The sequence below is a fragment of the Pangasianodon hypophthalmus genome, chromosome 3 (genome assembly GCF_027358585.1).
Source record: "Pangasianodon hypophthalmus isolate fPanHyp1 chromosome 3, fPanHyp1.pri, whole genome shotgun sequence".
In the NCBI taxonomy this organism is placed as follows: Eukaryota; Metazoa; Chordata; class Actinopteri; order Siluriformes; family Pangasiidae; genus Pangasianodon; species Pangasianodon hypophthalmus.
Window position 1 is genome coordinate 9,886,904 of NC_069712.1, and position 16,923 is coordinate 9,903,826.

Genomic DNA, 16,923 nt, shown 5'->3' on the forward strand with positions numbered 1-16,923 from the left:
GATGAAACCCACATGAACATAGGGAGAAAATGAGGATCTCCACACAGGCAATAAGCCGAGCTCAGGGTCAAACCGGGTACCCTGACGCTTCACCATCATCTAGCCTTTATCCATGTTTTTGTATAATAATTATTGCTCTACTATGTTGTTCTTGGGTATTTTATACCTAAAGAGTTCTCCTTTGCTTCCTGTCAAATATAACAAACTGTCCAGTATCTAATGGCCAGCATTACTGTTGTAGCTTTTACTAAGCTTGCTAGAATGTAGTACTTGTAATATGTTGAATTAATATGTTCCAGTCAGTTGATTCAATTGACCAGTTAATAACATTTGAAAAACTCCATAGTCTTGCTTTGCATCGTGACTCCCATGGCAACAGTGCCATGTGCTTCTGTTTCAATTTTGTTTTGGTCCAATCTCTGCCCTCATCATGTTATTAGTCTGTTATTATGTGCACCTGTGTCTCATTTTCATCTGGATAATGTCTGTACATATGCTCTGTGTTTTTGTTTGTTCCTTTCCCAAGTTTTATTTTGCTTCTGCAGTGAATATTGAACTTATTTCTCATGTGTCTTGTTGTGGCCAGAGGTTCGTTCGTGGTTTGAACCTTACCTATTTGCTTAGTTTATGATACGGATTACATGAGTTTAACCCGGTCTGCCTGTGTATTGCCCCTCACTATGGACTTCGCTCTAATAAACCTCACACTGAGCACACACACTTGTGTCCTGCCTCAGAGCACACAGATTCATCCTCATTTATCTTTAAAAATTCAGCCCAAAATCTAGAGGGTTTCTGTTATGATGCTTAGCAGTTGCTTGCATTTGCTAATTTAGCACAAGACTAAGCTCAACCTGGCACTAAATCACATTACTGTGTGCACTCTGCCCCAGAACTCTTGGCATCCTTGGTAAAGATGTGTAAAATGGTTATGTGAAAATTAGCTTAATCTCACACTGAAAAATGTGAGAGAAATCTAACCTTTAATGGAAGTAAATTATGCAACAACAACAACAAAAAAAAAAACCCTTATAAGAAACTATGTGTCAATTATTATGCAACCTATTAGCACTGAGTCTTTGGGAAACCTATTCTTAATGCACAATCTCTCTAGATCCTCCAGGTCCTCTCTTGTGGGCTCTCATCTTCAGCTCACCCCACAGGTTTTTTAAAAAGGGATTTAGGTCAGGGAACTGGTATGGCAGAATCAAAGCTTGATTCCGTGGTCACTGAAGCGTTTTGTGTGGATTCGGATGCATGTTTTGGATCATTGTGCCACTTGAAAGGCCCAACAACCACCCAGCTGCAGCTTCTTTGCAGATACAGCCAGAGTTTCAATTAAAACTTTCCATATAGTTTGCTGGAGTAGAGGTGACATTTAATTACTATTGTTGAGACATGGTGACCCCGTACTGATTTTTGATTAGAAATTTTCCTCTTTAACCATCCTCCTCACTGTGCATGGGGGAAATATACATGCATTCACTTCTAGGCAGATTCATTACATCTCTTGTTGTTTTAAACTTAATTATTGCAATAAGAATGGAAATGGGCATTTCCTGTGTGTAGCAATTTTTCATAGGCATTATCTTGTTTATGAAGGTCAACACACTTTGATTGTATTTCATTTGTGTGTTCTCTAATCTTCCCCAAGTGGATGAATGACTAAGGGAAGTTGGCCTCTGTGTCACCTCATATTTATACCCCAGTGAAACATGAAGTCATGGATGACTGCTTTAAGAGTTCCTAAACACTCATGTGAACTTTAAAGTAAAATATACTGTAAGTAAAATATAAATGGGAACATGCTTTGGATATATTTTTTCCACAGGAATGTCTAGGGGTGCCAATAATTTTGCCATTTGTGTTTGTTTTTTTTTTAAATCTCCCTCAGGATAAATTTAATTCAATTACAGTTTAGACTTCTCATATTGTCAGTGTGAGATTAAGATAATTAACACAGACATTTTTTCATATCCGTATTTACTAAGGGTGCCAGTAATTCCGGAGCTGATTTTAGACTCCTTTAATATTATGACAAAGATAAACATCTTGGAAAAGATCTTCAGTGTCTTTGTCCTGTCAAATCTTTTTACCTCACAGAATCTTCTATCTGTTTGAAATGTATGCCTAGTCCACAGTGGGGACTAAACGAGATTAGTAGACAAAGCCTTGTGGCTAGCACAGTACTTCTGCTGAGGGAGAGCCACACTCCAAAGGCTGAGGGTATGGCTTTGGGCATGATGGGTAAAGTAGCATGAGAGTCTCTTCAAACGCCTTCACCTGAGGCCATCATCTCACACAGCCACAGTCCTACAGTGTAGACTCCTCGCATACAGTATATTACAGCAGGAGCATTAATTATTGGTTGGCAAATGCTTTAGGCTTGAGGAAAAACACAGTAGGGCTTTTTCCCCTCCTATATAGCTGAGCTTATTAACATTGGGATTCATACTGCTCCTAGCTGGAGCTGTAGATTGAAAAATGCTGAGAGAAGCTTTTGAATCCATGCCTAACTCCTGCACTCTGTGGAAACATATTACAAAGCAAATATGCAGCCTCCGTGTAATAGGAACAGTTATTATTTTTCATAGATGTTAGCGAAAAATTGCATACTTTACATAATGTGACAGTACTGAAGTCAACAGCAACATACCATATTCGAGAAACGTCTATCATAATCTATCTTCATCAGAGTTAGCCACATGCTTAAGCTTCCAATCCCCTTTTTGTTTTAATTAGCATGAAGGAGGAAGTGTCTTACCTACAGCTGGATAGTTAATCAGAGGGAAAAAATGGTGCAGTTATCCTTTAGGAGTTAAAAAGAAATGAAGCAGCCTGAATGAACTTACAGGAACCAGGAATTTTTTAATTTCCTCCAAGGCATGGCTCATGCGGGAATACGCCTCTCCAGGTGGTGCGAAGACTTCAATTAAAACATGGAGATCGTTGTTCAAATGGGCATATTTGGCCTCCCCACTTTTCCTCAGCTCTTCTTCCTGCAAGTGAGAAATTCAGTGGGTTTAGTTCTGTCCGGTCTCTGTTAGGGATGTAACCGAATACAAACATTACATTATTCGGATTGAACAGGTAATATGCTCTACACAGATACAATACTGATATTCAGGTTTAAGTTTTTAGTAAGCCAGAAAGGTCCACAGGGCATTTGGTTGAAACTAGAGGTCGTGCATTAAGACTGGGATCCCGCAGGATGCAAAAAAAAAAGAAAAAGAAGCTACTTTCATTCTGGCACTAGTGGACAAATCAAGTCATTAACAGGATGCATTTACAACTTTCATTCATTCATCCTTTGTGAGTGCCTGGTCAGGGTTGAACTAAATACGAACTAAATTTATGAAATTCGTTAGAAAATATCATGGGCAAGTACAAATAATTAAACATAGAACATATCACATGTAGCTGTTTTTATTAGGGGTGTACGATTGGACGATTTGAATGAACGCATCGATTTAAAATGCAACCATATCACCACACGTATCCCCACATGTATCACACACAAATATCGAATCGTTGCCTTAGGAATCTAAATTGCACTGTACTGTGTGGAAGCCCGAGGTTTACAGCTGGACATTCAAATAATTCTATGGTGTAAAATATATATATATTGAGAGCTGTTCAACAGAAACTGATGTAGCCACCCCTCAGATTAATTTTCCACTATGAGATGGGGAAAAAATTAGGATTTATCTGAGAGGCATTCAGTTTCCTGATTCCATTTGATTGCTGAAGGTCATCTGTAACTATTCTTCAAAAAACTTGTAATTACCGCAGCCTACATTACCACCTCCTGTTGATTACTTTTGCCTGGAGCTTGTACTCCAAGTCTGAAGAGCTCTGTTAGAGGAGGCATTCACAGACCCTCGATCAGTCATGCAGACTCTTCATTTCTGATTATCACTAACTAATAGTTGCTGCAACATCAGCGCAATGTCACTGACCCAATCACTTCATATGCGCCTTTGAATGAAGGTCAGAAGACACTCCTGATATTTTGTTTCGTTCACGTTGCACTCATTTTCTAACGTTTAAGATTTAAGTTTTCCTCTGTTTGTGTGTGTGTGTGTGCGTGTGTGTGAGAGAGAGAGAGAGAGAGAGAGAGAGAGATGCTATAGCAGTAGTGTGAACAATAGGAAGAAAAGAAACCCAAACTGAGTATTTGTTTTATTTCCTGTCTTGTCCAAGATAGAAGAACTTTCAGTGAGATTACATTTCACTGTCTCAAGTCGGAAAGCTTTAAATTTCCTTTTATGTCAAGCAGAGAGCAAATGCAGCATGGCTCATTGTTTTAAAAGCTGAGTCTGTCTTTCAGGGTATGATTCAAAAGGTACTGAAGTGAGTCTAAGTGCACCAGAACCCTCTAGAAATATGACATAATGACAAGTCTTTCCTTTTTTATGTTTATTCTTAGTGAAAAAGGGGTACATGGTGTACTGACAGCTACAGTTTTGTAACCTAGTTTCTGTCTGATGGTATAAGACGATCTGTCAAATACTCCTTTCAGTGAGGTTTCCTGAACACATATGAAAATAATGATCAGCTTTTGTTCACTTAATAATGTTTAGAGCTTAAATTAGATCCGCAGAAGATATTACAGTGTGGATCAGGTATGCCTGATTGAAATTAGGAACTTCAAGAGAAATATTAAGCAGTGTGTGAATCTGTCCTTGTGCTGCTTCTCAAAGAGAGTAACACGGGAGGTACAACTGCACTGTTCTGACTCTGCACATAAATTATGCATCTTATTTTGGCTAAAAAAAATCTGTTTCCATTGCAAAAACTGCATCTCAGATATTAATGAGCGAGCTCTGGCTCCTGTGTGGCTGCGTCACTCTCGCTGACAGACAGAAGATAACAGTGATGCTGCAGAAAGCAATATTTAAGTTGGTTAAAGCTTATTAAAGCCCCAATCTGGACGTATTTGAGCTATATTAAAAGTAAATGGATATATCCTAACCTAAAATTAGCTGCTGGATAAATAACAATCATGCTGGTACCAAAGATGGTGTTTTTAATTCTGCTAAGAAACATGAAAATGTCATTTCTGAGGCAGCTTTAAAACTCTGTTAAAAAAGGTCAATGTTAATAAAATAAATGCTGAAGAAAATAGGTAATAATAATAATAATAATAATAATAATAATAATACAGTCTGGGGTTTCAACACTTAGCAGACTACATAATAAAATGCTTTGTCTCTCCAACACAAAGCCAGAGAGCCTGAGAGACAAGAGAAAAACAATGAAAGAAGCAGCACCAAACAAGCAGCCCACTTAATTACAGCCCATCACTGAGAAGCCCTTTCAAATGCCTTTGCCTAGAGGTAAGCAAAATGACAAAAATATCATGTAGGCATACTTGATAATGTATCACAATATTTAGTGATGCTGAAGTTGAAGGACGTTTTAAAAAATATGAGTTTAATCATATTTATATTCAGAAAAAACAAACACTTCCAACGAATTTCAGAAAAAATAAATTCTCAAATATATTTAATAAACATCGGATCATATAATTGCTGCAATTTTATACATATTTAATAAAATGTGTATAAAACAAATTTAATGAAAATTTTGTGAAGCTCAGTTCTTTCATATTGATGAGTTAATGGAAAGTCATTCAAGACTAATCTATAAATTAGTTTAAAAAAGACTAGCAATTCAGTTAAAACAAAAAGAAATATAAAAGGAAGAACAGTTAGTGTGTTTGTGGTAGTGAATGCACTGCAGTGGCTGAGCTACATTACAGGAAGATTTAGCGCATGTTATGCTTAGGAGCCGCTCTTTCACCATTAAGTCATCAGTTTGTCATTTATAGTGGGAGTCACTAAATGTAAATCAGCTGTGCTGTGAATACACTTGGTACAACTGATTGGAGTTCATCAATACACACACATGAGTACAAAGAAGATCAATAACTTTTGTAAATCTGGTGGGAATTTTGTGTTAGATCTGCTCTATGAAAACATTTACACTTAGAATTTCTAAAAGATTGATAAATGAGGCTCGATGTTAATATCCTAACTAACTAAACTCCCACACTAGACACACTTAGATCAAGAGAAAACAATACACTATCCACACCAATGTTTGACATAAATCTACACAATTTACTAATTTCACACTGATCTCACACTGTTAACAAATACTTCACTATTTGACCAAAAGTTTGTGGACACCTGACCATCACACAAACATCACACACGCATTTTGAACATCCCGTTCGAGATTTAGTTCAACCTGTGCTGCTATAGTAACCTCCACGCTTATGGGAAGGCTTTCATTAGATTCTGGAGCATGGCTGTGGGGATTTGTGCTCATTCATCCACAAGAGCGTTAGTGAAGTCAGGCACTGATGTTAGGTGAGGAGGCCTGGGGTGCAGTCAGTGTTCCAGTTCATGCCAAAGGTGTTCTGTGGGGTTGAGGTCAGGGCTCTGTGCAGGCCACAAAAGTTCTTCCACACCAACCTTGGCAAACTATTTCTTTATGGACTCTGATTTGTGCACAGGGGCATTGTCATGTTTGGGCCCCTTAGTTCCAGTGAAGAAACTGTAATGCTACAGCATACAAAGACATCATATACAATTGTGTGCTTCCAAATTTGTGGCAACAATTTGGGGAAGACCCACATGTGGGTGGAATGGTCAGGTGTACACAAACTTTTGGCAATATGTTTGCACAATACTACCTCATCAAACACACACACACACACTTGATGTTCTAAAAGCTAATAAAATATTAATAAAATGTCCTAACCTCCAACCTGATACTTGTTACTTACGGTTTGTTTTAATTTGTAAATCTCATTAAACCAAACATGCAGTTTGTCATGCATGCCAGTCTAACAGCAAATAGACTACAAACAATAGCTGCAATACAATATAGGTAATAGTACTGGATATTTTATTGCAATATTGATATCATTTCTTTCACTCCTGTCTAAAATCCTGGGCAACTGAATGTGGTGACAGAGTGGTTGAGGTGATACTGTACAGCTGATTGATAATCATCACTCACTGTCTTTACAGTTTCCAGCACCACTATTTCCTTCAGAAACCAAATGAAATGCAGCAGGACTCAATTGTGCACCTTTATCTGCATTTTCAGTCTTTCTCAGAAATAAAGTGTTGGCACATGAAAATAGCTATTACTCGAACCCTTTATGAAATACTGTATATTTGAATTTTTTTCAAACACAAAAAGGTTTTTTTTTAAGTAGTACTTTCTACAAAACACTGGTTTCAAAATTATCACCACTCTTTAAGTTAATATTTTTGTATAACAGCACTGGGTCTCTTCTTGTATTGTCTAACAAGGTTGGAAATTCTTGTAGACAGATGCTGGTCCATTCTTCCATGCAGAACATTTTAATCGCCTTTACATTTTGTGCATGCGGACTTCCTTCTTCAATTCAGACCACAGGAGACTGACATGGTCATTGCAATACACTGATTTTGTGTTTCTTTAACCATTTCTGTGGTAATCTGGAAGTATGTTTGGTTTATCTATGGCCAAGTCTGAACCTCCTTGCAGAAGCAACTATAGTTTAGCTGTTCATGTCTCAACATACCATGGTATCTTTTTACTGCAGAAGTATTATACCAAGAAATCTTGGAATGATAGATATCTTACTAATAACATAACATATTATACATAATATGTTAAACATAACATATTATACATATATACATAGCATATATTATAACCAGTACTAGCATTACTACCTAGCAATCTTGCTAAATCATACAGGCAATATTGTTATATCAGAGTAGCATATTTGTTTGGGATCACTTTATTGTCAAATTAGATTAGTTTCAGCCTGGTAGTCATTTAAAAATGCTGAATCCACTTGTCAGTAGATTGAAAATTGGTCTTGTCTGGATCTGATCTTGACTCTGATCAAAGTCGTTTTAAAAATTCTAAAAATAAAAGTGTTTCTACACAGCATATATTTTTACATTTCTTCCTCTCCCTGAGTGGCAGTAGCTGCTGAAGCTGTGCTTAGACTTACACAGACACGCTTTCAGGGGACTGAGAGTCTAAAGGATAAATAGCTCTGGTAAAGGAGAATTGCTGTATACAGTCTTTTCCTCTCAATGCAGCATTATGAGTAATGACACATAAACTATATTCTCAAATTGGGTGAAATAAATGCATTTTAATACGTATAATTCTATTAATATTTCTACTGAGTAGTTCGATGTTTCCAAATACTGCTTTACATATTAATGTGTTCAGGGATAATTCAAAGTGAATATTGTATGTCGTATGCATTTCAGAGAAGGAAATCAAAAGCAAACGCAGGATGCTGTTAGCCTACCTTGTCTTTATCTCTCATTGAGCCCTTGCCAAGGATGGACATCTTCGCTCCGGTTTCCTCTTGTAATCTTTTCATGGAATTGCCCCGGGGCCCGAGCAGTTTCCCAACAAAATTAAACTGTAATGGAGAAGAGAAAAAGCAATACTGTGGGTCTCTCATGCTTCTTGACAGTTCTCTTACTTCAGAGTCAATAAAAAACATCTATAGGTTTTTCCATCACGGACAAAGTCAGTCACAGCCCCAAACATATTAACTGCACAAAAAATTGGTTAAAAAAAATCAATTCACTTTCTAACATGCCCAGCAATTAATTGTTTTAGCACTAATAACAGGAAGGTTTGTGCTTCTTCGTAAGCTGTATGTTGGAGTACGAACGTCTATCTTTAGGGAGTGCAGTCTCTCACCTGGCTAATCAATGTTCAGGGTCAATAAAGACCTTTTGGATTTTCAGACTTGATATTAGAACATGTGCAGATGCCAATAAAGATCTGTAGAGTGCCCCAGAGGTCTGTGCTTGCAGGAGGCATAACATAGTTATTCATAAACTTTGCATACTTTCAAATCTGCTCAATCAAGCTTATGGAATTTCCAGCAAAAACTCTCTCTCACTCACTCACTTGCAGTAACCACTTTATCTCATGTCTGATTGTGTAAATCTTAGTGTAACATTTTAACAACCTGAAAAATGCTTGATTTGCAAAAAATCCAAAACAGTATCAATATCCTCAAAATATAGTAAGTGGTTTAGTATAACAATAAAATAGCAAATATAATTGATAATCATAATTGCGCAAGTGGATTTTATTCATTTCGATCGTCTGTTTTAGGTGTTTGATTCATTTCTTTCATGTATTTCTGGAAGAGTTTCAAGTATTTCAATTTGTTTATTTCAGTGGTGTTATGCAAATATCAAATATGACGTTATATCAAAGCAACATTCGATACACGCATCTCTACTTCACAGCATTTCAACTTCACAGAAAATAACTCCCCGCACTGGATTTATTTTTCCTTGGATTTGGGATGATTGTCGTTTGCTGAATGCTTTATTTTCTATTGACTCACTGTTTCAACACTAGCATAAATTAAGGCATGTTCTATGTAAATTAGATGTGTATGAGGGAAAATTGTGGTTTGTCGTATTCTGACATGTAGATAATGGAGTGAGTGAGGGCTTGTTTCCATGCAGCCAATGCTGTTGCATCATTTTACTGTTTATTTATTTAACAGGGACAATACAGGCAAATCTCAAATCACTGCTTATTGGGATTTCATATGACAATTTCTAGAATCAGATGCAGAGTAGTTTGTATGTCATTCCTGGCACTCATATGCTCATTTCTATGTGGCTTTGATGAAGAAGGGCCAATGAATTTATCTGCAATGTGGATTCTAGTCACACAGCGTAGATGATGAGCTATCAAAGAATTGGCTTGGGGCAACAACTAACATTTCACACTCACAGTGGGCTAAAAGTCAGCGAGACCAGTTACTCATATTTTTTCCACTTTTTTCTTTCTACTCCATCTATTAACCAATCACCAACACAATCTTACCATCATTCAAAAAAAGACATATAGTATGACATATTACACTTTTTATGCAAAATTATGTGAAATGTAGACATTAAAGCAGTGATTACGACGAATGTAAAAAAAAAAAAAAAAGCCAATTCACTTATATGTGAATTCACAAGCCTTTAAAGTGTGAGCCTATAAAAATTAAAAACCCTCTATTTTGCTTTTTACAGCAAAAGAGAGGGACTGTTAATTATTAAGTAGCAGTCATACCAGACATTTGCCTTGCTATTTTCTTAATTATGCTTGGTGCAAATCTGTGGAAGAATGCAAATGAGTTTGTTAATATTACCATTAAATTCACTTTAAAAATCACCTGACACCTGCCTGTAATCACATGATTTTGTTTCCACCTCAGAGAGGAAACTAACGAGGTGGAAAGTCTGTGTTTGTTCAACAATTCTCTTTACTTTGCCAAGGAATCCCTTATCTCATTATTTTACACATTGTTCTTTCTTTATTACATGTTTAGCAGTAGATTTTTCGAAGATGCACTTAAGCATACACTCAGGGGTGGACAAATCAGTAGCCCAGGTGTCTGGGAAAAGAGGATTTTATGTCCAGGCTATTTGTGGTTTTTTTTTTTCGAAGTTGTCTGACAGACAAAGTAGGCTCGAGAACCACAGAAAGAAAAAAACCCTACTGCTTATTGTCTTTCGCAAAACAAAATTGGTACGTAGCTATGTTTAAACTTAATGTTCTAAATTCTACCACCTGCTGCACTACACACACGCTGAGGTGCGTTCTGGATGACGGTAGAATGATTTTTACTAGGAGGATTAATTAGTGTGCATGGATGACAGACAATCTTTCCTGTCTTATGTTTAAACTGAGCAAAAAGTCTAGCACAAGGCAGTCATGTAACTCTCCTGTTAACACATTAACACACAGTCAAGGTTAAACATATCAAGAGAAAAAAAAAGATGCTATTCAGATTCAAATAATATCTTTAACATGAGATGATGTTGATTTTGTGTTCAGGACACATTAGCAACTTTCTTAGAAAAGGATAATAATCATACACTCATTTGATTTTCTTAATCTGTATTAATGCATTAGCTAACCACTTTTTAGCCTATTCAATTAGGTTTGTGGGTAAGCACATGGAGCTTTAACCAAGCTAATTAATTTATTATTTGTCATCCCTGACACTGCTTTAACTAAACAACTTTCATGACTTCTCACCTTTTTATGTATTAGGTAAAGATGTTTAAAAAGAAACCAAATAATAAACTGAAATAATATGTTCAGTGTTGAGGTTAAATATCTAATGCATAATGAATCGTTCCAGAGGATCATGTGAGTATTTTGAGTTTCTTCACCATCACATTTTTGTGTACATCTTATTCTTCTATTACTCCAGGACACAGTCTGTGTTTATTTACCCAGTTTCTACTCTGTTGATCAGAGATTTTGCTAACGGAAGGGAACTTGCCCTTCAAACGTTTTCAAAGGTCAGCTGGCACACAGTGGTCAGAGAGAAATAGTCAGCCCTTACACATGTAGGCATCATCTGCTCAGCACATGTCTGGAAATCACCTGCATCAAGTGTACAAATTCTCATCACATCTGGCTGGAGACTCCCAAAACCAGTTCCAGCTGAAATTAGTGCAGCGTTATTTGGGAGATCCATGTCACTTAGGGAGGGATATAAAGACGAAGCACATTGACAGTGCTTGTTATATTTAGAATAAACCTGAAGAGCTTTAAGGAAGATGATTAGTACGGAAACTGGATTATGAATTTTCTACATGCTGGAATTATAGCCAAAAAATGAACGTTGAAGACAGATTCGTCTCATTAGTGCAGCTCGGTTGGAAATGGCTTCATGCCTTATAAATAAGCTGAAATGCTTCAAAATCACTGTAGCTTGGCCAGACAATATGACACTCAATCTGAAGATGAAACAGCTTTTAGGCTATCTCTACCAAAAGAATATTTAACAAGGAAATAATGCTGTAAGAGTTATGTTCCTGGCGATTACCCTTCCATGAGTATACATAAGGTATGCAGATTAAAGGTATGCAGAAGGATTCTTTCTGCACACTATCATACAGCATCAACAGGCTCATTTGTTTCTGAGTGTTAGAAATGCCTGCATCTCCTCCTGCGAGGTGGATGTGACAGAAATACTCCACAGCTGGCAGGAAGCCCTCAAGCAGATGGCCGAAGATGCTCACTGGGCGGTGGCAACCGAGTGGCCTGTTTTCATTAAGCTAATGAATGTCTGGAGCCCCTCTCTCTGCCTCTGCGATGAGCAATTTGGGCTTTATTAGGGACCATGGTTCAGTGTTAAATGAGGTTTGAAAAGGCGCAAGCCGCCCCAGTGGCAGTATGCTGGCAGCACGATGAATGATGGGCACGGACGGACTGACGTAAGAGTGGCACAAGTGAAATGATGAACCTGATATCTCCAGTGTGAGGATGATTACAACAAACCAATCAAGCATCAGTATGTGCTGATGATATAAGAGAACAATTAAAGAGCCAGAATAGAGCCAACAGTGTTGATTTATCCTTATTGTTATGATGAACTTAACATTCAGTACTTGACTGAGCTCTGAACAATGAGTTTTCCTATATGAGGCTCTGTGACAGGGACCTCCACCTAGGTTGGGCTCCACTAGATCCTCTCTCATTATTATTATTATATATTTTTTGGTTAAACAGTTTTCTGAACCTTTTCACTGCACAAAAACTTTTATTTATGTCAGATTAGAGTCCTGGCCAACCAAGGTTCAGCCACTAGAACAAGATGGCGGTTTGTCTAATAGGGATATTTCCTTGTGGTTAATTAAGTATGACACTCAATGCTACACAGAGACTTGGCTGGATTAGTATCAAGGATGAGACTTAAATAAGAAATGTATAGCTCATTACCCTCAGCTTACTCTGACTGCCGCAGTCTTGGCAGCCAAAAGAGCTAAATAAGTGACCCCTGTTTTGGGTTGATATGTTCAGTATAAAATCTGAAAGTCATTTAAGCATGAGCAATAGCATAACAAACTCCCTCATCCTCTTCCCCCTGCTCTACTTGGATAGGATGGAAGCAAATGTACACTCACTGCATTAGGAACACATATACCCCTGCTCATTCATGCGATTATCCATGTGGCAGCAGTGCAATGCATAGAATAATGGTTGGTGCCAGAAGGGCTGGTTTGAGTATTTCAGGAACTGCTGATCTTCTAAGATTTTCATGCATACAGTGTCTGAGGTTACACAATAAGGTGCGAAAAACCAAAAACATCCAGTGAGCAGCAGTTCTGTGGGTGGAAACATCTTGTTGACGTGAGAGGTCAGAGGACAACGGCCAGGCAGGTTCGAGCTGACAGGAAGGCTATGGTAATTCAAATAACCACCCTTTACAACTGTGGTTTACAACAGCAGAAAACCACACTGGCTTCCACTCGAGTTATCCAAGAACAGTCATCTGAGGCTACAATGGACACAGGCTGGCTGAAACTGGATGGATGAAGATTGAACAAACCTTGCCCAGTGTACAGGTGTTCTTATTAGAGTGGATGGCGAGAGTCTAGTCTTCAGAAAGGAAAGCAAATTAGAGACCATCAGATGAGACATGCTGGCATATTGAGTCTTAAATAATCTCTCAATAAACTCTTTTCAACTTACTTGTTTTGAATACTGTACTGAATTGCACCTGACCCTATTTGTATGTTGAACTGATATTGGCCCAAAACACTGGTTTGGATTAGATTTGACATATTTTCCAGTCTGATCAATTACAGCTGTAATGCCTGAACTGGTGTGATGTTGGCTGACACAACACATGCACATGAAATCATGCCATCAGTACACCTGTGATTTTTCCAATAACCTGGCAACAGATATCTACACAAACATTATTCAGCATTATCCAACACTCTGCATTATATGTAATACCATTACATTCAGAAAAAAATGCTTAAAAAGACATCTTAACATAGTGTCATTCACAGCAACCTATGTGCACTGGATAGCATTTTTGCCTTTAACAGCCCATTAAAAGTACACTTTGCTCTGAAATATAATCATTAAAACATTTCAAAATCGTATTATTTTTTGCATTAATACGAGAATCAATTTAACATCTCATGCTTGAAACATCCTTTTCCATTTGCCATACATTATAGGTTAAGAAAAATGTACATAGATGCTAGTTAACTATATTTTGTGTATGCTAAAAAATTCTATGCTTAAAAAAAACCCTCAACCCTGTTAGTATTATCCATGTTACTAATTTAAGTGCAAAATGCAGCCATTGTCAGCAAAGAGCTGTTATACAAAATGAGAGATTGTTTCCAGATATGGGCTATTTTTTTTTTTTTTTAAAGTTTAAAGTTATAAGGTCTAAATGGCAGAAATAACAGAAATTGTGACTTTCTACATGGAACAACAAAATTGCCTTTGTCTTGTGTGTATTCTATTATAGCTTACAAGAATAATCACAAATAATAGAAGCTAGCAGGGTCATCAAATTTCCTATCATTATGCTCCTAACATGCCAAATTTCCTATCATTCTGTTTCTATCCAACGATATGACTGGGAAAATGAAGTGCTGTCACACCAGTGATTTGAGAGTTGACGGAGAGAATTCTTATTTACTCTGATTGTCTTTAGCAGCAATACCACACAGTGTTGGGAAGTGAAATGCCAAAGACCATTACATGCAAATTTTCTGTCGAAAGACAGCAGTTTGTATTACTGAGCATTTACTGACGAAATACTGAAATAAAACTAGGAGCTGGATGATGTTTTTTGACCTGGTCTGAAAAAATCCAAAGTCAAACCATCAAAACAAGTCCATTTCTAGCTCAGTATCTACTTGCCAATAACACTTGGCATAAATTATAGCAGAGTATTATCCAAAACAGTGGCTAGGCATTTTGCCTTTGTTTGAGCTAGAGGGCAAACCCCACTGCCGTGATATATGGCACCCGATAAGTTCCCCAGCCAGACTGAGCCGAGCAGTGCCAGATGAAGCAGCTGTACTGCTGGGATGGACTCCTCATAGCAGGATTTTAGTCAAGGACTGAGACTGTTACAGCACTGAGAGGAGACGCGACTCAGCTGGAGTGAGTGTGCGGACACAGGTATTAGCACTGAGGAGGTTAGACGGTGACGAGATACAGCACGGAAGGTAGTCTTTTCAAAACCGAGGAAATGCTAACAACCTCAAAGAGACAGAGTCAGACAGAGCGAAAAGACAGAGAAACTAAGAGAGAACAACTAAGAGACAGAGGGAGGAAAAAAGGGGGCAAGTAAGAGAAAGAGAAAAAAGGCAGAGTCCCATGGACATAGATAGAAAGTGGGATAAAGAGTCAGTGTGAGAAATACAGTGAGTTTTTCTTTTAATGGGGGTGAAAGAGACAGATAGAGAAAAACTGTGTGAGAGAGAGAGCAACATGGAAAAGGAAAGAAAGAGAGAAAGATGCATACATGGACCAGAAAGAGACAGCAGGCAGAAATACACAGACCTGGCAACTAAATCTTGCAGAGCGTCAGCTCGGTTACTAAGAGGATGTTATTATTAAATAGGTGTTGGGTCCAGTACTTACAGCGCTGCTACCACACCATGGAAAAATAAGATTGAGAAAAAGACAGAAATGGTGGGAGATAAATACTGCAAGCATTAGATATGGATTTATTTAGCCTGCTTTTAACAATCAACAAACCATCTACTGACTGTTACGACCCTCTCAACTGACCCTTAACATCGTAGCAACACTTTACAGGGCTGATAGTTAGTAGTTAATATGTAGATCTTAGGGTGTTTAATCTATATACTATGAACTGGTAGTTTGTGTAATGTCTAGTAAAACTTGATTGACAGTTCAAAGTGAATAAGCAGACATACAGTACATACACTCATCCATTCTTCAGTAACTACTTTATCTTGGTCAGGGTCATGGTGGATTCAGAGCCTATCCCAAGCATGAGGCAGGAATACACCCTGGATGGGATGCCAGTCCATCACATGGCACTATACACACATTCACACTCATTCACACCTAGGGGTAATTTAGAGCAGTGACATGTCATGGCCATGAGTGGCACAGAATTAGGCATGAAGGCCATCCATGAACACTAGAATTTGAGAATTTACATCTTTTTTGTAAATCCCATTCCAGACCCTCACCTAGACAAGCCCCTGATTTAAACTAGCCAATCGAGCTCTACAGATATTTAGTTGAAGGTCGTATAATTTCATTCTTACTTAGTTAATAGATAATGTTGACTTTACTGAGTAAATATGACATGTTGAATATCAGCTGATTGACTGGTTCATGACAGTCTATAGAGGCTTTGTGGTTTGCTAGTACTGTCTAATACAGACTATCCAAATAAAGTGTTAGCAAGTGGAAAAATAAAAAAGGGGACAGAGAATAATGTGAGGAACAGCAAAGCAGAAAAAGAGAGATATTGAGAGGAATAAAAAAAAAACAAGAATGGAGATAGTGTGAGGGAGGGAGAAAAAGATGGAGCACTCCAACAACACTCTCCATATTTCAGAGTGAACTTCAAAGGGACCTTAAGAGCTTTGAGGAAGATGATTACTTGCGAAACTGGATTATGAATTGCTGTTTCTACGCGCCTGAATTACGGTCAGAAGTGAACACCGATGACAAATTCATCTCATTAGTGCAGCTCTGTTGAAAATGCCCTCATACATTATGAATAAACTGAAATGTTTCAAAATCACTGTAGCTTGGCCAGACAATATGACACTCAAGTTAAAGAAAATGAAACGTAGGCAGAGCTGCTTTTTTTTCTTGAGAATGTTATTCATTCTTTAACATTTACTATAAAGAATAAATGTATACACATACACATTCATTCTTTATGGTAACTACCATTAGTTTCCTCAAGGCCAGAGCCAAGTCAATAAAGCAAATGGAAACTATTTTGGCTTCAAAAAGCTATTAGATAATAACAGTGACATTAGAGAATTACATAAGGTTAGAGGGAGATATTTGCTGAGATGTATTCTGGGCGATGTAGCTTTGTGT

At 37.6% G+C, this 16,923-nt stretch overlaps 1 protein-coding gene across 5 annotated transcripts in view; it reads right to left on the minus strand.

The window, feature by feature from the left end:
- The window catches only part of khdrbs2 (KH domain containing, RNA binding, signal transduction associated 2), a 99,281-nt gene that overhangs the window by 51,850 nt on the left and 30,508 nt on the right, over positions 1 to 16,923 (minus strand). For all 5 annotated transcript variants that reach the window (XR_008301496.1, XR_008301494.1, XR_008301495.1 and 2 more), the window contains exons 3-4: positions 8,336 to 8,452; positions 2,853 to 2,999 (exon numbers count right to left, since the gene is read on the minus strand). Coding sequence is in view for 2 of the 5 variants with exons in the window: in XM_026934461.3 (XP_026790262.1) it covers positions 2,853 to 2,999; positions 8,336 to 8,452 (264 nt within the window). In the remaining 3 variants the exon portion in view is untranslated. The remainder of the gene's footprint in view (positions 1 to 2,852; positions 3,000 to 8,335; positions 8,453 to 16,923) is intronic.